A 23,021-nucleotide genomic window follows, 5' to 3' on the forward strand; every position below is an offset into this window, starting at 1 on the left:
TATTTGATCCCAGTTTTTTCTTGGTAAAATGAACATTTATGGAATTGGTAATTTTACCGAGAAATCTCGGTAAAATTATTGAACTTTCTCGATAATTTTACTGGACCTTGGTAAAAACGCCAATATTTTTTATCAACTGTGGTAGAATTACCGAGATGAAATGGCAAAGTTACCGGGAATTGATTACCAATAAAAGTGGTATTCTTACCTGAAAAAAAAAAACAGTTAAAATACTGGTTTTTAGGTAAGGTTACCGGTCCGTCTTGGTAAAATTACCAATAATTGGTAAAAAAAGTGAGATGGTAAAGGTACCAACGGACCTTGGTAAAATCGCCGGGAATTTTTTTGCAGTGTGTGTTTTTTTTCCAGTGTGAGATTAGGACGTTTAAAATGGTGCGGAAGGTGAGAGGTACCTGGAAGAGGTAGGCGTCGCCGAAGGCGGTGCTGAGGCAGAAGATGTAGTCCCGCTTGGGGTGCTCGGGGATGGGCTGCATGATGGCGCCGTCGACGATGATGAGGTGCTTGGGGGCCGAGTCCACGGAGCGCCCCTCCCGCGTGTCGCAGGGGTAGAAGAGCAGCGTCGTCCCCTTGAGGCAGACCCAGTAGCCCTTCCAGCCCCGCTTCCGGGCCAGCTCGATCTGGTGCTTCTTCCGCAGCAGCCATTTCTTCACGCTCAGGAACCTGCAACACACCATCACATCCCGTTCAAATTATAGGAAAATTAACATCGAGGATACTGCTAACTTCACTTAGGGGTGAAATGTTTACTTCTAGATGATACTGCCAGTTCATTTTACCAAAGATTCCGGGGTCCCCGGAATTAATTCCGATTTCCCAAAATTCCGAGCAAAATTCCGAAAAATGCCCGGATCTAGTTCCGAAGATTATTAAAAATCAGAAAAATGTTTATTTCCAATCGCCTGTGATACACTATCAAAATACTCTTTAAAAATGTCAAGGTCAAGTGCTGCATGTGATTGGTCCAAGTCATCGAATGACCCAATAGGGGTAATCACACGATCAATATGAGCTATCAATATGGCGAGGTCATAATGCGCGCGCAGCTTGTACGACCAATCACAGCTCTTCGAGGCATCAATACAGAGCGGCGCCGCTCTATATTGATGAGATATTGATAGCTCATATTGATCGTGTGATTACCCCTAATCACAACACCTGCAACACCTGACCTTGATATTTTGATGGCTAGCTTTGACAGTGTGACACAGGCTACCCAGTGCTGCCATTTAATTTTATCAAAGATTCCGAGGCCCCCAGAATTAATTCCAATTTCCCATAAAGTTCCGCGAAAAATTCCGATTTTTTAAAAAATTCCGAGAAAAATTCAGGAATATGCCCGGATCTAGTTCCGGAGATCATCATATCTGATAAGAAAATCAGCAAATTTGATCAAATGACCGGTCAAACTGACAAAAAACCCAAAATTCCGACAGGACACCCCTTCCCCAAGACTGAAAATTTCGGGAATTTCGAAGATTCGAAATATTGTCCGATTGTTTGAAAAGTTCTGAAATTTGAAATTAATTCCGGGAAATGGCAGCACTGCTTCCAACTGGTCCCGAAGCTAGGTATAGGAGGAGGCTTGGGCGTAGAACTAGAAACCCTACCACGTAAAAAACCCCTCGCTACGAATCTTTGCGGAAAGCCTCGGAAAAAATAGAATCCACGGATGAATCGACCCGACAAAAACTGAGTAATGGAACAGCGGGCCGATTATTGAGATTGGTAGGCACAGCTATAGACAAAGAGGACAAAAGAGGTATGGAGTAGGGATCCTATGGAGATGTTGCATGTGTGAGAAATTTGCGATTTGATTGTTGATTCTTATGTAAAAGTTCGCGAGAAACACGATGGTGCCACTGGTTTTCTCTGAAATCAACTCCCAAGCTCAAAAAAGCTCTCAAGTTGAGGCCAAAACGGAGGGGATATCCCACGCTATCCTGAGAGTCCACCTCTACATCAAGACAAACTCTCCATGCAATGATAGGGAGCAAATACATTGACAGGGCTGCCACTTTATTTGGGGACTACAAAACTGAAAACACGGCATCACTGCTAATGTATTTGCTCCCTATCTTTGCATGGAGAGTTTGTCTTGATGTAGACGTGGACTCTCAGGATAGCGTGGGATATCCCCTCCATTTTGGCCTCAAGCTCAGCTTTTTTTGAGCTTGGGAGATGATTTAAGAGAAAACCAGTGGCACCATCGTGTTTCTCACGAACTTTTACATAAGAATCAACAGTCAAATTGCAAATTCCTCACACATGCAACATCTCCATTGGTGGAAGCGAGTGGTTGCACGGAACAAAGTAGGTAGGTAATAGAGTAACAAACGGCAACCGAGGGGAGACCGTATAGTTAGTCCATTCATTTTATCACTCATTTTGGGTATAGTTCCGGTCGATAAATAGATAAATACGGACCAAAGGGTGGTTTCCAAAAAACGGAGAATAGAAGAGAGAATATGGTACCAGCATTTTAATGTGCACAGCAGTGACCTATATTTTAACTGCACTTTTCCCTGGTCCCCTACAAAAGACGGGGAAAAAACTAGGAGCGAACGGGAAACAATTTCAAATAATCCACCGCAACACTGGTGCATCGCGATTGTTTTGCGCGCCCGAGCGAGACGCTGGGCGTAAAAAAAAACGAAAAGAGAAAAAAAGGAGAAAAAAAACACAGTGCAGACTCGGTTCGGAAAAAAATAGAAAAAAGAAGGGGGGCGGGCGGGGAAAACAGGGAGCTCCGTCAAAATCTCTGGGAACACGAAAGATACAAAAAGAGTGATTTGAGCGCGACGTTGCCAGATTGTGCAATTAGATGTAGATATTTCACATGTGTTTAAATTGGGGGAAGTGCTGATTTTTCAGCACTGTCTGGCAACAATGTAAATTGAGCGTTTATCCGGGTGGCTTTGTCGCGACGAGGAGTCGGAGTAAGTTGCTGTATTGCATTTAAAAGTTGCCACGTGTACAGAAAAAAAGGCGGTTAGTATGAGGGAAAAGTCTTAGATAAAACACGAGTGACATTCCTGTAAACAAACGGAAACTGAGACGCTTAAATCAACGAGAGGCTCGATGTACAAAACTAGCAGGGATGATTTTCTTCTCGATTATCAGGGAACTAAGACCTTGGACGTACCCATAAAAGAACATAAATTATATAGAAAAATCAATGGCAGTCACTTGTTCCTGCAATTGGGCAACAAAGTCCGTTCTTTTTACATTCTTAACCCGGTCAAATTGATAAAACCGCCAACTGCCAAGAAAGGAGCTGGTTGAGTCATTTTCACACGCACACAAAGGAAGAAAGAAAAAAACAAATGAAAAAACCATCATTTTTTATTGGGGAAACTTTAGGACATTAACTCCTATGTTCAAGCCCCAAGGGGAGTAACAATCCTAAACGAGTGGAGAACTGAGAAAAATACAAGTATTTAATTCAAATTTTAGTATGTTTTAACATTATGGCGCATACTTCATCTTTGAGAGGGGGGACCAATCAAAGTTGTGATTTTAAATTTTTCCCATTTTTTCATTGGTCAATGTTCATTCTGTGAAAACGTTCAGTCATTTACTGGGTTCAATCTCCTTTTAAAAACATACAATAGACATAGACTGCGTTAACCAGAAAAGAACCAAACCACATATAAAAATAAATTCGTGATTTACTTAAGGAAATGTGGCAACGCCTGATGGCACATACGGCGTATTTCCTTAGCACGGCAGAATAGAGATGCCCGATTTCCGAGTTACACAGTTGTCCCTGTACACAGAGAGTACTAAATATACCACATTCTGCAAATAGGAACTATAATTTCTGACTCAGTTTAGAAACAACGTATGTGCCATTAGTTTTCCTACGGGCATAAGTGTTTTCACAGATGAGCTAGAAGTCATGGTTCCGAATTGCAAAATGTAGTCCAAATGGAGCCCGGTGATACGAGGCCGAAACGACGACCAATGGGGAGGGGGTGACTCCAGGAGGGGGGGAGTTATGACGGTCGCCGGTCTTTATTCCCCCGGTTTTTATGAGCCCCCCCCCCCCCCAACCCCCGGCGTTCTCATGCCTCGTTGCCTCCAAGCTGCTCGTGGCGCCACACGCTTTTTGATTATCCGCCCCCCCCCCCCCCCTGAGCGGAGCTACCCCCTTCTCCTGAGCGTTAACCATAAGCGTCACCCTCACTCCTGCTCTTGAGCGATTTGACCCGGAGGGTCATTCGCCCGGATCAGGATCGGCACGACTCACAGTAGATCCAGCCAATGGGACAGTTGCGCTGGTCACAGAATTGTATTTTGATGCCAGATTCTAGCAGATTGGCTAAAAATATTAAGATCTGTCCAAACCACAACATTCTACGTTCAATATTAACTGGATTGCATTTTGCAAAAAGGAACCACTAGCATTGCAATGATGCTAAGATTGTGATACTTCATCCTTTGCAATAAAATTTCGGAAATCGTGAAAAACTAAGAAATTTAGACGGTAATTTTTGTCTTAAATTCGCAGTTTTTTAGCGAGTAAAATAGAAACTATTAATGGATGATCGGGTTTTTCCTCCAAGACAAAAGAAGTTGCACAATCTTAGCAACATTGCAATGCTAGTGGTTCCTTTTTGCAAAATGCACTCCAACTGAGATATCGCCCTTTGAAAAGTCGGGTTTTTGACGTCATCCAGCGCGGTAGTGACAATCTTGGTCTCTTCCACCTTGGTTTGATTAGTCGAGGAGACACACATTAGCACTGGTTACTCAACGTGAAACGCGGATGAAAGCAAGGGGGAAGACACCAAAGGTGTCACTACCGCGCTGGATGACGTTTACAACTTCAAAGGGCGATATTTCGATTAATACTGAACGTGGAAAGTTGCGGTTTGGACGGATCTTAATATTTTCAACTAATCTACGAGAACCTAGCATCAAAACACAATTCTGTGACCAGCGCGTCTGACCCATTAGACATGAAATTTTTGACTAAAACTGCAAATTTTGATGTTTATATCGCCATATTTTAAATTTCAAGGGGTGCTAGTAGCAGAAAATTTTGCGAGGAAACCAATGAAATCACTTTTAGGACCTGAAGTTTTGTATGAACGGAGTTATAAGCGTTTAAAGTTTCCGAATTTCGTCCGACCTCTCCTATTGACTCGATCCTCTGTGCGACTGGGTGACGGTCTCAACTCGTTCGATTTTTCCTCGGTTTGTACCGGAGACGATAAGACATAAAAATAAGGAAATATACCCAATGGTTCTACTGTTTATGATTTTACATTGATAAAGCTTGGTGATTTTCTGGATTAAATATCATAAAAATAGAGGAAAATAAAATAGACATTGACAATGGACGGCTTCGATCGGAATCAGGGATACGAATTCTTAGTTGTTTCTTAACAGGTCTAGAATTAGGGTCACACTGTAAGTAAGGAGGCTTTAAGGGCCCAAGAATGGTTATACAGGCACTAACTTGCGTGATATAAAGCGCTAGAACACCGTATGAGTATTTGAATGTTTCTCTCTTGTTTTTCAAAGCGCCTTCAAATAACGATGATACTCCGCCATACTCCAAAGCTCGAATAGTGGTATCATAGAAACAAGCTTGTGTGATATAAAGAGAGATGAATTATATATTTTCACGTGCCTGAAGAAATAAACCGTCCGATGAAATATATCGTCTCAAAAGATTACAAATCGGTCTAAGCCACCCAGCGAGCTGATTTTTTGAAATTGATAGACAAAACGATAGATAAAGAAGACAAAAGGGATATGGAGGGGTCTCACCGGAGGAAGCGTGTGGTTGTAATGGACACAGGATGTACGTAATAGACAAACTAACGGCAACCCACGACAGCGGGTCGATTATTGAGATTGATAGACAAAGCTATATACAAAGAAGACAAAAGGGATTTGGAGGGATCCTATTGGTGGAAGCGGGTGGTTGCAATGGACAAAGGACGTGGGTGATAGACTAACTAACGGCAACCCTCGAGAGACCCGATAATTAGTCCATCATTTTCTCCCTTAGTCTATAAAATCCACCCGTTTCCAACTATAGGATCGCTTCGTACTCTCTGTGTCTTCTTTGTCTATCGCTTTGTCCATCAATTTCAATAATCAGTCCGCTGGCCCGATAGTTAGTCCATCATTTACTCCCTTAGTCTGTGCGGACCACCCATTTCAACCAATTGAATCGCTCCATACTCCTTGTGTCTCCCTTGTCTATCGCTTTGTCTATTAACTTCAACAATCAGCCCCCAGTCCCAGTCGTTCGAAAACAGCTTGGACAACAGTGTGGAGAAATACTCAGTGGCGAAGTTTGAATAGTCGGCTATCGATATTTTCCCCATACATAGTATTAGAGAATCGATTATAAAGGTGTCATGTCCGTTGCTGACATGATAATCGAGCCTTCTACATAGGTCAAACGGCAGATAAATCGATTCATCGCAAAGCACAACACGCCCTTTGAAATACCGCCTGGATTCAAGTGCGAGGGCAACTTTCACACAAAAACATTTCTCACCGGCGGCGATTTGCGAAGATTTACCTCCTGCAAAAGCAGTTAGCGAAATAGTGGGCAAGAAAGAGCGGGTAAGATCAAAATACTGCCGGGCTAAGGAAGAACGCCGCATGAGAAATCGAGAGTTGCCAGATTTCCCTTGATAAAACATGAATTTTTGACGACATTCATGCATATTTTTCCTTGAGTGATTCAAAAATTTTAGATTAAATTGCGTTCATTATTGTCTGAAAATTTTGGAAAATAATATTCAAAATTTTCCCAATAAATTCCGTTTTTATCGGAGGAAACTTGGCAACGTCTGACATTGCATGCGGCGTTCTTCCTTAGCACGGCGGGGTACCACCCTCAACCCCTACAACTCGTTGATTGACCGACGCCATTTACGGAACTTCTCGATCGAACCTCCATTCCAGATAAAGTGCCTACCCTCCCCCCATCCCCACCCCCTCCCCCACCTGCACAGATTACATTAATAATTCATCCCTTCCGCGGTGCAACATGTGTTTTAAAACGCGAAATCGCGCACTTTCGATAACCTACCCCTCCCTCCTCCGCTCGGCTCGTAAAAGTGCAATTTCTGTCCTTCTCTCATCCCGTGGTCCCGGCCACCCTCTCCTGCTTTCCATTGTCTCTCTATTTTTTTCGCTCACCACATAATAAACGCCGCAGTAATCCTCTGCAGTGCAAACTATCCGGAGTTGCCTTGTTGGGCAGGAAAATCCGTGAATTCGTCGAGGACCGAATGAGAATGGAAAACTTACTTTGTCTGAAAGATGATCAATCCCCGTTTGGAATAAAGATAGCTCCATTGTTTTCAAGTTAGTGGACTTACGATTAACGCATTCAACTCACCAACTGATAATTTTAGGGGGAAAAATATGTTTATCCGTCTACTCTCAAAAATATCTTGTTTTCAGACCTGCCACCCTGGTGATGGTTCAGTTTTCAAAATCAGAGTAAAAACACGAAGAATCACCAGTTTTTCTGGACATTACTGATCGCGGGAATTTTTATCATTTTTACAATGCTCTCAATAATTTAAAAAAAAAACGCGTTCTGAGAATGCTCAGCAATCAGGATCGACTAAGAGCCGATAACTTCACCGTGCACGAATAAACAAAAAAATGATAGTGGCTATTCGATTGTCTAATTGTCTGTGCACTAGGTTACACAGGAATACCAGATTCCTGGTAGTGTTAACAATACATCTGGTAGACGAATGGTAAAAACCACCAGGAATATGGTACTTATCACTAGATTTTCTGGAGAGCGTATACAAGCATGGAATGCAATCCACACTTGGAATGTCTACGAACTTAGGATGAAAAGATTCCTTGCGACTTTTATGTGGTGAATCCGTTCAATAAATGCAAGGTGATATTTAGATTATTTTTTATCGAAATGGGGAGGGGCCGTCAAGCGTTACGTAATTTTTAGAGGGGTTTAGCACAGCGCTACGGAGCGTTACAAGAGAGTCCGGGGGTGCTAAAAAACGCAAATTTAGCGTTACGTATTTTAGGGACGGTCCCTTCCAGCTAGCCAGTCTAATACCTACTATCACTCAATCTTAACCGTATATTCCTAGTAACGTAACCGACTTTTCCTCCACGAGTGAGAAAGTCCATTAGAGCGGCACTCGTTTTAAATCGGCGGAAATCTGGCAAGGACGGGCATTGTGGACCGTTCGTTAGCGGCTCCTCACGAGATGGCGGTAAATCTTGTCCGGCGCTCAAAATCCTCCGAGAAAGCACACGTGAATCCGTAATGCACCACTTCCGCGGCGAGGCGCGGCGCGAGCTCCGCTGCGAAATTTTTATTGGGAAGCCTCGCTTTGGCGAATGCGGAGCCATGATTATGCAAAGGATGGCATTAGACTCGACGTGAGAATCGTCCGGGTTCGGATATTGATCGAATAAAGGTCGCACCCGCTGGTGCCCGTCAGGAGAGGAAATGACAGAGACACAATATTTGTAGAACCTCGTGCGACATACACAGTTACACACGGGGCAAACAACAGACACGGAGTATCACAAGCTGTGGGTTGATTTTTTGTGTGTTAGTTTTTCCCGTGTCGAATCGCTGGAATGTAGTGATCAAATCTTTGTATCGAAAATCTGCAACCTCGTTAAAAATTAGTCTCCAGCTGCCAAAATCGAACCTGGAACACATCTGTGGTAATCCAATGCGCCACTCGTAAATCGCGACATCTGAGTTTGAGGAAATAAACAAGAGTACTACATAAGTTCGGCAGGACACTTTCTTCATGATCCTATGTCTCGAAGTAACCTATGGTTTGGATCGACTTCGCACAAAATTGGGTTAAGGAACAAAGCCCTTGGGGTTGATTTGACTCGAAAAAAGGAACACAAAATAACAAAGAATAATGCCAAAATTCTTTAAAAATGTACTCATTATTGGTTACTGTAAAATATTTTGTCTTTGATTATACCTTATGAAACTTGACTTTCATCTCAGGGGCCGAGTTGTCGGGAAAAACGGGCGCACTTAAATGGACGTATTTCTGCCAAACTGAACTATGTGCATCAAGGCAAGAGCCCTGTTATGCATAAATTCTTATGAGTTTCAGGGCTCGTGTCTTAATGCACATAATTCCGTTTGGCAGAAATACGTCCAAATATACTCAGGACGAAGGGCGACTCATTTAAGTCCGTTTTAAAGCTTTTAAATTGGAGGACAATTTCAGATCATTGACGGGTGTTGCAACTTGGTGCAAAAATGCAAACAAAATTCGACCCCGAACACACCAGACAGCTTTTGGCGAAAAATTGTAAAAAATCGATTACAGTTTCAGAAAAAGAACTTTCACAAAAAAATCAATCGTTAATTTCATCATCTTCCAGCCAAAGTATCACAAGCGCCATGCGACGTTTCAACATTTCCGCCGCCATTTTATGTTTTTACAGAGAAATTTTTGGTTGAATCATTTAAAAATTTCACTGAATTTTATCGGCAGCACAAATAAAATTCAGTGGAATTCTTGAACAGCTTCGTTGAACAATAAATTCCTCTGTAAAAAAATAAAATGGCGGCGGAAATTTAAAAACGTCGCATGGCGCTTGTGATACTTCGGCCGGAAGGTGACGCCGCCTTTACTCAAGCTTACATGTTCCCTCTCTCCTGACTGACTGCCCGGGGAAAAGTTTGATGATAATTTTGAAGAGACTTTTGTCACAAACTCGTGAAATTTTAAACACTGTAAGTCAATCAAGTTTTAAGCTTGCTCAGAGTGCTTTTTTTCAATATACCTGCAGAGAGGGATTGCGATTGCACGTCATTTTACCGTTGGCAGGGTGGACAAGCTACGAGCTCTTAAGCTTTGAGCTGTTACCGAGAGCCGGGACTACCCGATTAAGTTCAATTAACAGGCAATTAAAAACCTTATTAAGTGTCTTTCAACTTTTTCCGTAGCTCTTTTACTTTTTTGCATGTTGCCTTTCCGCATCAGTCACTGCAGGAAAGGAGCGCGCTGAAATATAGTCCACCTTTGCTCTTTTCAGGCGGTTTCGTAAATCAGATCAATTTCCGCTCTTCGTTTCGGAAGGAGAGGGGAGTCCACTCTAAATTTCAGCGTCACTCTTTCATGAACTCTACATCCTTTTTAGGTAAACCCGCCTATGCTATCGTGTTAAGGAAGAACGCCGTAGGAACGTTTAGGCGTTGTCAGATTTTCTTTGGTAAAAGACGAATTTCCGGGAAAATTTGTAAATATTTTTCTTCTAATTTTTCAGATAAACTTGTTTGCGATGTCGCCTAAAGTTCCTGAAAATTTCAAAGAAAAATATTCATGACTTTCCTAAAAAACAAACATTTTACCCGAGGAAATTTGGCAACTCTCGAATGTTCATACGGCGTTCTTCCTTAGCACGGCAGTATGGCAAAGAAAGAGGAGGGGAGACGGGGAGAGAAAAACTCCCGTAGAAAGCAGGAAGGGGTGGGGTCACACGTGACGTAACATTAATATTGAAACTACAAAAAAAGTGACGTCAGCCCCAGCGCTTAATTTACGTAATTAACGACTCGGAAGGCGCTCAATTAAAAAAATTGCGAAGGACATATTTACGAGGGACGCTACCAAAATGGGAGAAAAAGCAAATTGCAGTTGCTTTCATATAATGTAAATGCAGTCCGAAGGGAATAAATTAATGGAACATTTATTGAGATGAATTGGCAAAGGGTGACGTCAAAGGCTGAACACGACCTGAACCCCTACTAAAATGTTAATTGACTCATGTCCATATTTTATTTTATTTTTTGTAAAGAATATGAACTTGGGACAAGTTTTGTCGGTATATATTGAGATTTAAAATCCAGCATTTTATATTTTTACGTATTTTTACTTATTACTTTATTCCTTCAATGCGTATCGATCAACACTGAATTATAAAATTCTATAGTATGAAGGTTTCAGGACATTCCGTCAACGATTTTTTGTCCGCGTGCCTGTTTTGTCCAGTAGTTTACGTCCACGCGTAAAACAATAGTTGTGTTGAAAGAAACTATACAAAAATGAATATAAAATGGGAAACAACCAAAAGATGAAAGAAATAATTAAAATGCTTTGGAGATCATTAAATTTGACACGGAACCACTTTAATATTTACGAAACACATTTTATATTTTCCTTTAATACATTTTTTTTCCATCAATTTGAATGAGGAAAATCCATGCAGAATGTGCAATTTCAAAATCATGAGCTGAAAAACGCCGACTCCGCGATTTTAAATATTAGAGCCGAACACAGAGCGGGGCGGCGTGCTATTGGCACGAAACGCGCACTAACGCCTTCAAACCTGAGGGAACACTTCACGCATTGCGCAATGCTTGAAGTATCCACTTAGGTTTGTAGGCGTCAATGCGCGCTAGGAGTTGGGCAGCCGCCCGCCACGCCGCAGCTTGCCACGGCGCTTCAGGCAACTATTTCACGACAGAGGTGTTGCACAGTATCAAACGAAATTGAAGGCGCTCCAACACTTTAAGAGTGATAGGCATCCTTCAAGAGTACGGAGCTTTCCTCGCAAAATAAATCAAGGTACTTTGGCACGAACTCCCCTGCCGAAAAAAACGCGTGGACATTAACTACTAGGAGAACCCGGTGTGCGGACAAAAAATCGGTGTCGAAATGTCATTGAACCAGTATGAAACGAATTTCTTTCAATAAGTAGGGTTAAGGTAGAAACTTTAAGGTTATTACAAATATAGATATTTTGAAATTTCCGTTCTCTGAGCGCGAATGAAAAATTAGAGTCGATTTTGGGAAGTTGGTCACGCTTGTTCCCTAGATTATGAATAACGTATTTTGGGTGAGGAAGTCCGTCGAAAAATTATGAAGATTGTTTAAAATGCACTGAAAAAGAGAAAACCCAGTGTTACCAGCCTGAGAGCATCGATGCGGATGGCCCAAACAACTTTTAAAGGTCTAGATCCTACAATAACTGATCAATGTAAATGTCATTTCCTGAATACCACTATTCGTGCTCGATGGATGTCTATGTTGCATAACCCAAAATTGAAAGCGTCCAGACTTTCTAGATGCGAATACCTAGATGCATCTATTCGTGCTTACCTGGCTCCAAAACTTGAAGAGCGAAGATTTCTCTGAGACTTCCGGTGGATTTAAGTGGTTTTCGAGAGATGGTTAACATTTTTCAATTTCCGGACGAATTTTCCCCGTAGGATTCAGCTGAAACGGCATCCATGCTGCCATGCTAAGGAAAAACACCCACGGGCGTCGTCAATTCCCTTTGATAAATTACGGATTTCTTGGTAAACTTGGTAATATTTTTCTTCCGGTTTTATGGTACATTTTGTTCGCAAATTCACCTAAATTTCCTGAAAATTTCATGGAGAAATACTGATAACTTTCCTCAAAAATAAACATTTTATCGAAGGATATTTGGCAAATCTCGAATGTTCATACGGTGTTTTTCCTTAGCACGACAGCATGGTAGTATCCCGATCCCATCCTTTTCGCCGGCAACAGATCTGATGCCTATGTTGCATATCCCAAAAATGAAGGCGTCGAGACTTTCGCGTCCATTCTATTCGTGTTTACCTAGCCCCTAGACTTGGAGAACAGAGATTTCTCCGATAATTCCGGTGAATGAAAGTGGTTTCTGAGGGATTGTTTAAATTTTTCAATTTCCGGAAGAATTCCCCCGGTGTGAGTTTCAGCTGAAACGGCATCCAGGGTAGTTTCCCGACCCCACCCCTTTCGCCAGCAACAGATCTTTTCCATTAGAGGTTAGTTTTAAGTGCAGTTGAAATCGTCTTAGCCTCGGATAACTGGGGATCCCAGGGTTATAAAATTATCGACAGAGCAGGGCGGAACCCAGGCGAATCCCGCCGAGTTAAACTCCGAAGCGAGGTTGCCAAATCGCAGCGTGAAAATCCCAATCCCAGCGACTGCAATTCCGGTTTCCCGCCCGCACGACAACCCGGAGCCGGAGCTTTCATAATACGCCGGAGCCAAAGGTGAACTCATCTCGGTCTGGCGAGGATTAAAACAAAGTAAAAACTAGTTAGGGATCGAATTTTTTTCGCTCGGATCCGAGCCGAACGCAAAAGAAACAAACGGGGGAGAAGAGACTCTACTTACAATCCCCTTATGAATACTAACTATATTTTTTCGCTGAAGTTGAGCTTCGTTACGACAGAAATCCCTCGCGCTTCGCCGAGCGTTTCGACAAAGGATTAGACAAATAAAGTACAGTTCTCACTCCGGGGGGCCCCGGCTCGCGGGGGGGCGGGGGGGGGCGAAGGTTGGGGGAGGGGAGGAGGGAGGAGGTGAAAAAAGTTCAATTACAACGTCTTCGGAGATTGGAGCCGAGATAAAGCTGCCAAGCTCCCCGCGAATGAGACGCGTACAAAAAGCATGGGCGGCGTTGCCATGACGAAACTTAGAGCTTTTTCGGGATTTCGGAACATCTCTGCCGTGCTAAGGATAAACGCCGTATGAGCGTTCGAATGTTGCCGAATCTCTTCTCTGAAAATATGTATTTTTGAAGTAAGTTATGAATATTTTTCCTTGAAATTTTCCAACACACTGAAAAAAATTCTCGGCGTTCTTACCACGGTCCGTTGGTACCTTTACCATCTCACTTTTTTTACCAATTATTGGTAATTTTACCAAGACAGACTGGTAAGCTTACCTAAAACCCGTTATTTTTACTGTTTTTTTCGGGTAAGAATACCACTTTTATTGGTAATCAATTCCCGGTAACTTTGCCATTTTTTTTCGGTAATTCTACCACAGTCGATAAAAAATATTGGCGTTTTTACCAAGGTCCAGTAAAATTACCGAGAAAGTTCAATAATTTCACCGAGATTTCTCGGTAAAATTACCGATTCCACCAATGGTAATTTTACCAAGAAAAAACTGGGATCAAATAGAACCCTGAGTTCTTGGTAATTTTACCCTTTTCTTAGTAAATACACCGAGATTTTTTTTTTTTTCAGTGAACCTCCGATCAAATTACGAACAAAATTCTATAAAAAGTCGGAGGAAAAATATTCACAAATTTTGGTGATTTATCGAAATAGATTTGGCAACGCCCGAAGGCTCATACGGTATTCTTCCAAAGCACGGCAGATCTGGCATCGACCTTTCATGGGCTTTTACTTGTTCTGCAATGCAGATTTTCCGCGCTGACGGCGAGTTCTTTTTAAGGGGGGATGATTCCATTGTTGTACTCGGCATTGATATTTGCTACAAAATTATCGGCTGCTTCATCGAGAAAAATTGACCTGGTGCACAAGGGATATTCAACCAATTGAGTACATCGATGACTTACGTGCTAAACCACGTATCTCTGTAAATGAACGGCACCTAGGAAATGTATACAACTTTTTGGCACAGTCTCAAAACGAAGATCTTTTATAATAAATGAATGAATAGCTAAGCGAACCACAAAAATCTTGTACAATAACACTATTGTCGCACATGTATTTCATACAATCAGTTGTTAATCCATAAAAGTATTATTAAAATAAGTTACTTTAATATTTGTGTATTTGATTTATGCCTTTGTTGATTGTCTTGTTATTAACGTCCCTTCCATTTCGTTAAATCCTGTACCCTGGATAAAAATGAGGTATTCTTTATATCTATCTGTCCATCGCATTAAACTGATTCCGGCGAAATCCATTCGATTACCAGAACTCAATCCTTGCATCTATTCAAAACTAGACTCCCTTTACAGAGAGAGTTGAAGACAACGCAGCTCACGGATGTCACAAACGGGAATAAAGATTACACAAATTGAACGTTTTTCGTCATCTTTCATCAACGTATTCCCGAATTTCTGTCTCCGTTCCTAGTTTCATTCCGTTTGTTCCTTGCCGTGCCCCCAATGCCCCGTCCATTCCAGTTTATAATCTTTGCGATTGGTCAAACTTTAATCTTCATTCCCGTTTGTGACACTGCGGGGACCTAAACCACGGGAACCAATCAGAAATGGATTCGCACTGTCTTTACTCTCAGTATAAAGGGACTCCATTCTAGAACCACCCAAAAGGACTGGAATTTTGAGTCGGTTCCTTCCTGTTGAATTCAATCGAGATAACCTCCGAGCCGTAGAGGGGCGAAAAGGGTATCAATGGTCCACTGGAAATACACTAGGGTCGATACGTACTTCAGCTCCGGGAGATCGGGGGATACTTAAACACGTTCCGCGCGTGGCTTGCGGCTTCCCGTCAATCGCTGCTACCTGCTTTGTTTGGGCTCACACCGTTTCTCTAACGAGCCTGTTGCGCCCCCGCGGTTTCGATGACAAAAGGCGTTCGCAAATTATGCATGTAATCCGGAGCCCCAGACTCACAAGGCGCAACAAGAGGATGACACCGCATCCTTCGATGCGGTGGTTATGCAATTTCAGTTACTTCGGAGTTGTAATGGATCGAATTCGATACATCAAACAGGCGAGGTTGTATCGATATCGATTGGTTCAACATGTTAAAATAGCTTCAAAAGGCAGGGTAACCTGAAGAAACGGTTTTTTCGTGATAGACTTTCTTATTTTTATGTGTACAAAATAGCAACAAAAGTGAAATTGTTAGGAATGGAGATGTTGCATGTGTGAGGAATTTGCGATTTGACTGTTGATTCATTTGTAAAAGTTTGCGAGAAACACGGTGGTGCTACTGGTTTTTTCTGAAATCAACTCCCAAGCTCAAAAAAAGCTCTCAACTTGAGGCCAAAATGGAGGGGATATCCATCCCGCCCTACCCTGAGAGTCCACCTCTACATCAAGACAAACTCTCCATGAAAAGATAGGGAGCAAATACATTGGCAGGGTTGCCACTTTATTTGGGGACTCCAAAACTGAGAACACGGCATCACTGCTAATGTATTTGCTCCCTATCTTTGCATGGAGAGTTTGTTTTGATGAAGAGGTGGACTCTCAGGGTAGGGTAGGATATCCCCTCCATTTTGGCCTTAACTTGAGAGCTTTTTTTGAACTTGGAAGTTGATTTCAGAGAAAACCAGTGGCACCATCGTTTTTCTCGCGAACTTTTGCATAAGAATCAACATTCAAATCGCAAATCCCTCGCACATGCAACATCTCCATTTTGTTGTTGAAAGTTTAGGTTTTCGGTAAAAGGGCGTATGAGACTTCCAATCCTGCTGAGTCTATACTCCGAGTTTCCATATTCACCATAAACAGTTAGTGTGTCATTGTCGTCCGGCTGCAACAAGTTTTTCGACGATTGAATCCTGTAGATTAGCAAAAATAAATAATTAAAAAATTGCCTGTACTCTGATTTTCCATATTCACCATTACTAGTCATCCTTTAAAAAAACTCGATGATTGATCAGCATCCACTGCAGTAATGTTCAGTTTCTGGCACCTAGGATTCGGTAGGAAGGCGATAAAATTATAAAAAAAAAAATGGACCATAAACCTGTAATTACAAAATGATGGGTAATTTTAATGAGTTTTTTTTTTCTTTCTCTATCTTTCTTTCTCTCATAAGTTAGAGTTTTGAGGAAAAAAGACGAACTGTGGATTGAAATTATTGATGAAAAAACACAATTCTAAAAACGAGGGACGATCATAAAACTAAAAAGCATCAACTGCAGTTTTTCTTTTGTTTCGTCTCGCATTTGCATGCACTGATTAGCAGTGGAAGAATTCAAAGATTCAAAGAGAGAACTGGACGCAGATATAACAGATTGCTTTAAAAAAACCCTTTTTCCTGCCGAACTGGACGTAAAATACTCCACTTTTAATACTTGATCTGACAATCTCGAGGGCAGAATTCCTCAGAGTTGCATAAATTGACGCGAAAAGGAAATCAGTTTGTCGCGGGGAGGAAAGGATGCGGAAGGGAATCAACATTGTCGGTTTGCCGGTGTGAAATCATAAGCTGGTGTTGACCAATAAAGCGATCAATTTTCATTTTTGCGAAATCGTGGCAACACCGCAGACAGGGATTTAACGAGAGGTGTTGCCACAGGGGTTGACAAAAAGGGAACTCGAGTTCCCGGAGATGACAGGTGTACTGCCGTGCTAAGGAGAAACGCCGTGTGAACATTCGAGGGTTGCCAAATTTCCTTCGATAAAATGTTCATTTTTGAGGAAGGTTGTGAATATTTTCCCCTGAAATTTTCGGGTCTTTTCGGTGAAATTGCGAGCAAAATTTTCTGAATAATTGGGAGAAAGGTATAGGTAAATTTGCCCTAAAATTCGTGATTTACCAAAGGAAATTTGGCAACGCCTGAAGGTTCATACGGTGTTTTTCCTTAGCACGGCCGTGTAAGACGAAGGAGTTCGGAACCATGTTGTAGGGTTTCGAACGAATAGTTTGGGTTAACTTTTCAATCACCTGTATTTTCCGATGCGGGAAAGTGTGCAAGAGGATGATTGATTGATTGGGGTTAAATTCATTTGGTAAGATCCATTGCGATACAACTAAATACAGCCAATTACTCTTCGAAAAACCAGAGTTAAAAGTTGTTTGCAGCTAAGCAAACAGAGAGACAAGTTTCCAAAAATTGTTGAAAATTACCTTTTTGGGGAAACGATTTTGAGTTACAAGGGGATCAAGAGAATCGTGGGTGAATAGGGTAAACCGTTTCTCTCATAGCACGCGCTGTAATTCTGTCTTCAAAGGATATAAGGTATTTTAATTTGAGCTTCTCATTTATGTCCTTTCAAGAGCTTCAAAAACGATGTAAAACTTTCGCACAGGAAAATATGTTTTCTAAATCATTTTCCGCAAATTATTCTTTGATTTTTTTTTTTTTGGCAATATCCTTCGCTAAGTGAGATTAAACTGGATGACAACCTGCTCGCAAATATTCCTTTTTCGGGGAAACTGAAAGAAGACATTTAGGAGTATTTTTCGCCGTAATGCTAGGGGATGCAAAATTTTTGCGCGACTGTTGAAATCGAAGCCGATTAAATAGATGTCCATGGTGGATTTATTAATTAAAAAAGAAGAGACAAATACGATAAAATACGACTGCAAGCAAAATGGAACCCCCGTAAGAGGTTAAGCTAGCCCCTGGAGAGGTATTGCGTTATTTCTGCAATTTTATAATAAGAAAAAAACCATGGAAATAATACATGGGCAGGGTAAACCAAAGAGGGTTTGCTTTTTCGGTGCTGGAAAAACGCAAATAAAAAGGTCGGGCTCAAGGAAGCGAAAGAAAAGGGTTTAATTACAATTACGCGGTCTTTTGGCTATAGGTTGAGCAGAAATTATTCTTTGTGCACGCATCATGACTAACCCTCGATGTTATATTTGCGTCTCGGAAAACCAAGTTAATTGGCCGTGTTGTTGCGATGTTGGCGCTGAGCTAATCAGAAACAAAAAATCAATCTCATTGAATCGAGGATCTAATCGACTGCTGGAAGCAAAACTGTGGCTTAACTCATAACTCATGGAACGTACTGAAATTAATGGAAGTAAAACCGCAGGAGTTACGTTCAACTCAACTCGATGAACAAAGCGTTAAGAGATCATGATTTGTTAAACAAATTGATGCACTTCAGGTTCATTTAGAAATAAAGGTCGAAATAATATTACAAGAAACCACCTTCACATCGACACATTTGATTTCGATTTTCTTTGTTTGTAAAATGACTTCATAAAATAAAAAAAAACAACAACGGTATCCCGTAGATAAATAACAAAAGAGTGCATTTTAAAATTACATTTTTCGATCGTCCCTACCTGTGATTCACTTTTCAAATACGAAGATGGTTCGTAATTATGTTGGTCGTGCAAAACTCAATTTGGCTGACAGTTTCGAGTAAAATTTCATCAAAGTACAGAATTTCTTGAAAGCAGGACTTGATTGTGAGCCCAATGTAAGCTCTTGAGAATTGAAAAATGGCAAAACTTGCAAGTTACGAGCTAACTCTTCAAAACTTCAATTCTAAAAAGTTATTCTTGGCATTTTATTTCACTCACTGTCGATGACTAGAAAGGACAAGTCATCATAATATTTCCTTTAAAGTCTGGCATTGCCATTGCATTTAGAAAAATTGCATACAAAAAGCTCCAAAGTCTTTTTTTTTATTTTTTATTTTTTTTTTATTTTACTAGGTAGGTGCCCTCGGTGATGGTTGAAAAACCGTACTCCTGCGAATATTTTTATTGCATGATCTGAGATTCACTCTTTTAACGACTGTTTTTGAATTTCCCGCCGCAGGGATGCGATCCGGAATCCAATCTGGTGATTTCATTTCAGCCATCGACAATAAAGGATTTCTCCCAGGAAAAGTCGCGGGAAACGGCGCTCCGGCCGGAAAACGCGGTGAGGGTTTTTTCATCCCCCGAGGCGGAAAACAGAAACGCTGCAAAAAAACAAACAGCGGCTGGCAACCGCGTCCGGAAAAAGGAATCCACCGTAACCCGACTTGAGGGGGCGGGTAATACGGTTAATAATTCTCGCGCGGTGAGACCCCGGCGCGGAACTTCTGTTGACGGATTATTAAAATTGAATTTTCTCGAAAACGAAGCTGTATTTTACGCGATCATTATCGAGAGACTCGCGACGCACAGTTGACGCGGGGTTCGGCTTCCTCACTGAAAAAAAAATCCGGGTGTATTTACTAAGAAAAGGGTAAAATTACCAAGAATTCAGGGTTCTATTTGATCCCAGTTTTTTCTTGGTACAATTACCATTTATGGAATTGGTAATTTTACCGAGAATCTCGGTAAAATTATTGAACTTTCTCGGTAATTTTACCGGAACTTGGTAAAAACGCCGATATTTTTTATCGACTGTGGTAGAATTACCGAGATAAAATGGCAAAGTTATCGGGAATTGATTACCAATACAAGTGGTATTCTTACCTGAAAAAACAGTAAAAATACCGGTTTTTAGGTAAGCTTACCAGTCTGTCTTGGTAAAACTACCAATAATTGGTAAAAAAAGTGAGATGGTAAAGGTACCAACGGACCTTGGTAAAAACGCAGAGAATTTTTTGTCAGTGCTCGACGGCAGGGTGTCGACGGTGGATGTGTGAAAACGCGTTTTTTATTTGTGGTGTTCCAAAAACAGGGTGTCTAGAGTTTTTTTTTTCATTTTGGGAAATCCTGATGAAATACTGATTTTTCCTGATTTTTTACTGCTAAATCCTGATCAAATCCTGATTTTTTGCGGAGAAAAAGAGGCGAATGTAACTTCACAAAAGTAGCTCCATAGAAAAATCCGATCGGATGGCCGACTTCTCTCAAATTCCTCATTTTACAACCGATTTTTCCTTAAATCCTCATTTTAACGACCGATTTTTCCTCAAATCCTGATTTTACGACCGATTTTTCCTCAAATCCTGATGAAATCGGGATTAAATCCTGATTGACCTCAAATTCTGATAGAATCGGGAAAATCCTGATGCTAGGCACCCTGAAAAACCACGTTTTTATTTAATTTTTACCTATTTGTATTTGTTTTGAAGAAAGAACGATCCAACATAATGGCTTGAGATGGACCAAGTTTTACAGAAGCGCACCAATTCGTATTTTAGATAAAAACGAGATGGGTTCTCTCTCGAATTCAACTAATCGCAGATTTAACATTCAAAGCCAGGTAGATAAAATGTTGAACGTAAAAACCAGTGGCGTGATGTGCTCTGCGATTAAAACCTATGAAAAAGGATCGATGAACAAGGTGTTCTCAACGAACAACTTAATGATCGATTCTTTATTACCATATCTTTAAATGGGAGGAATATCGATAATCGATCATTCACGCTTCGCCACAGGCTGAAAAGAAAAGCAGTCTTTGAACTTTGTCCATGACTTTGAAGACTTTGACTCCTAAAACCAACAACAGAAAGTACCAGCCAAAGATAATGAATTTTGTGCTCACTGTGCGGTGCAAGTTGCGCGCGAAATGAGGTCTCAAGATGTCAGAGATTTCGCGAGGCAAAACAGATTCAGGCAGGGACCTCGAGTTTGAGGTCAAATTAACCTTCCCAAATTATTATCGAAGGAAATCCCGATGGTTGCGTCGGGCCGAATTAGGATCAGTCGCGTAAAAATAAACTGAGCCAATCGCGGCGTCGACACGCATTAAAACTTTATTGGGAGTTGTCGGCTTAAAATAGAATTTGCATCCATTCATGAATCTTGACAGTCTTTACGTTGAGGTGGGGGTTTCCTGGAAATAGATGCAAATACTCGAAAGTTCTTTGAAACTTTCGTTCAGAGCTTTACAGACTGCTGAATTCCGAGGCAATATCAAATTTTCCCACCGATCGCATCTACACGGAAAAAACTAAATAGCTGAATTACAATTTTGAATTTTGTGGTTAAAGAAGTGGCCGACATGTTTCACTATAGATTTTACAATCAAAATATGCTAATTTAACCACCCTCGTGGTTAAATTATCTTTCCACCATAGTAAAATGTATATTTGAATGAAAAAATTAAACACTAATTTAGAAGTGGCCCGAATTGTACATAACAAGGTGGAGAAATGGTGAGCATTAGAGTTCAAAAAATTTAATTTTGACTCTAATTTTAATTTTTGGTATTTTCTTGGCTTTGTTTCCCCACGAAATGGTGTGGACCCAGCACCATTTCTCCACCTTGTATATTTGAAACATGTCGCACATATTTTTTAACAATTTAATGGGCCTGTTGCATGCAAGAGATACAGCCGTGCGAATAGACTATTTAGAGGTTAAATGACACGAAAATTACGATGGTCACATTAAAAAAGTCTGAAATACACTCCTTACTGCGCAATTTGTGTTGTTAGGAACGAGCTTTTTCAAATTTCCCGCGTCTGGGGGCAGTTTTCTAACGGAAACAATTAACGGCAACTCGCGGTTATTTCCGGTTAACTAAAACTGACATTATAACCTAAAAATCGGAGCTCGTGACATCGTGAAATGAAATGTAAAAGGATTGCGTTGGATATTTAAAAGTTGATCGATTTGGTTACCGCATAAAGCGTATATGGACCACAATATGAGATCACGTTGGGTTTGTAAACAAACTGAAGGAAAAAATAACAACAACAACAACGACTCGGCATCTTCCGGAAATCACCGAGCCCGCCGTTTGCTCGTTTCCGGTGATTAGAAAACTGCCCCCAGACGCGGGAAATTTGAAAAAGCGCGTTCCTAACAACGCAAATTGCGCAGTAAGGCGTGTATTTCAGACTTTTTTAATGTGACCATCGTAATTTTCGTGTCATTTAACCTCTAAAAAGTCTATTCGCGCGGCTGTATCTCTTGCATGCAACAGGCCCATTGTAAAATCAGCGGTCCATTTTTTCCGTGTGATTTTGAACTCAAATTCACTGATGTACGAGGTCTGTTCAATTAAAAACCGGATTTTGGTGATAACAAACAAACCGTGCGCTCGAATTAAGCGTTTTTTAATTTTCCTGAAAGCTGATAACATGTGGAAGAACACTACATTCACAAATTTGGAAAATTCAAACTAGCTTTGATGATACACGGTTTGGAGTAAGGCAATATCACGAGTGTTCTGGGATTTTTCTGAGAATTCCTGCCAAAAATTAATCATTTTCTCACAGTCATTGTTTTTAGTTGCTAATGCAAATGACAATTGTCATTTGTTCGTAATTAAACATTCATTACCCATGATTTTGGTGCCCTTGACTTACCTCCTACGAAACAATTCCTGTCAAAGTCAATGCAGTTATGCCAATCCCGCTTCAATTGTAAAAAAAACGCGTTTTGAACTCCTTGGGTTGGATGAAATATTTCCCCTCAATTTCTGCTATTGCGTCAAATCACAGACCTGTTTCATGTTTTCTAAACTCAAATCAGTATTAAAAGTTCTGCGAATTAGCTATTGAAAACAATGACTGTGAGCAAGTGATTACTTTTTGGCAGGGAAAAAAAACCAAGTACTTTTTCAGGGGTTTCCAAGGCCACAAGCACTAGAATGAGAATCACCTCTATGTATCTCTTTTAAGGCTTTCATGTTCAATTCTGAAAATGCATAAATTGGTTGCAAGCATGATGA

The 23,021-nt window shown here is 41.0% G+C and overlaps 1 protein-coding gene across 1 annotated transcript in view; it reads right to left on the reverse strand.

Annotated features, from left to right (window-relative positions):
• The window catches only part of sif (still life), a 468,396-nt gene that overhangs the window by 39,814 nt on the left and 405,561 nt on the right, over positions 1-23,021 (reverse strand). Inside the window, exon 18 of the mRNA XM_072303597.1 lies at positions 414-681. Coding sequence (XP_072159698.1) covers positions 414-681 — 268 coding nt within the window. The remainder of the gene's footprint in view (positions 1-413; positions 682-23,021) is intronic.

Source organism: Bemisia tabaci, chromosome 8, assembly GCF_918797505.1.
Source record: "Bemisia tabaci chromosome 8, PGI_BMITA_v3".
In the NCBI taxonomy this organism is placed as follows: Eukaryota; Metazoa; Arthropoda; class Insecta; order Hemiptera; family Aleyrodidae; genus Bemisia; species Bemisia tabaci.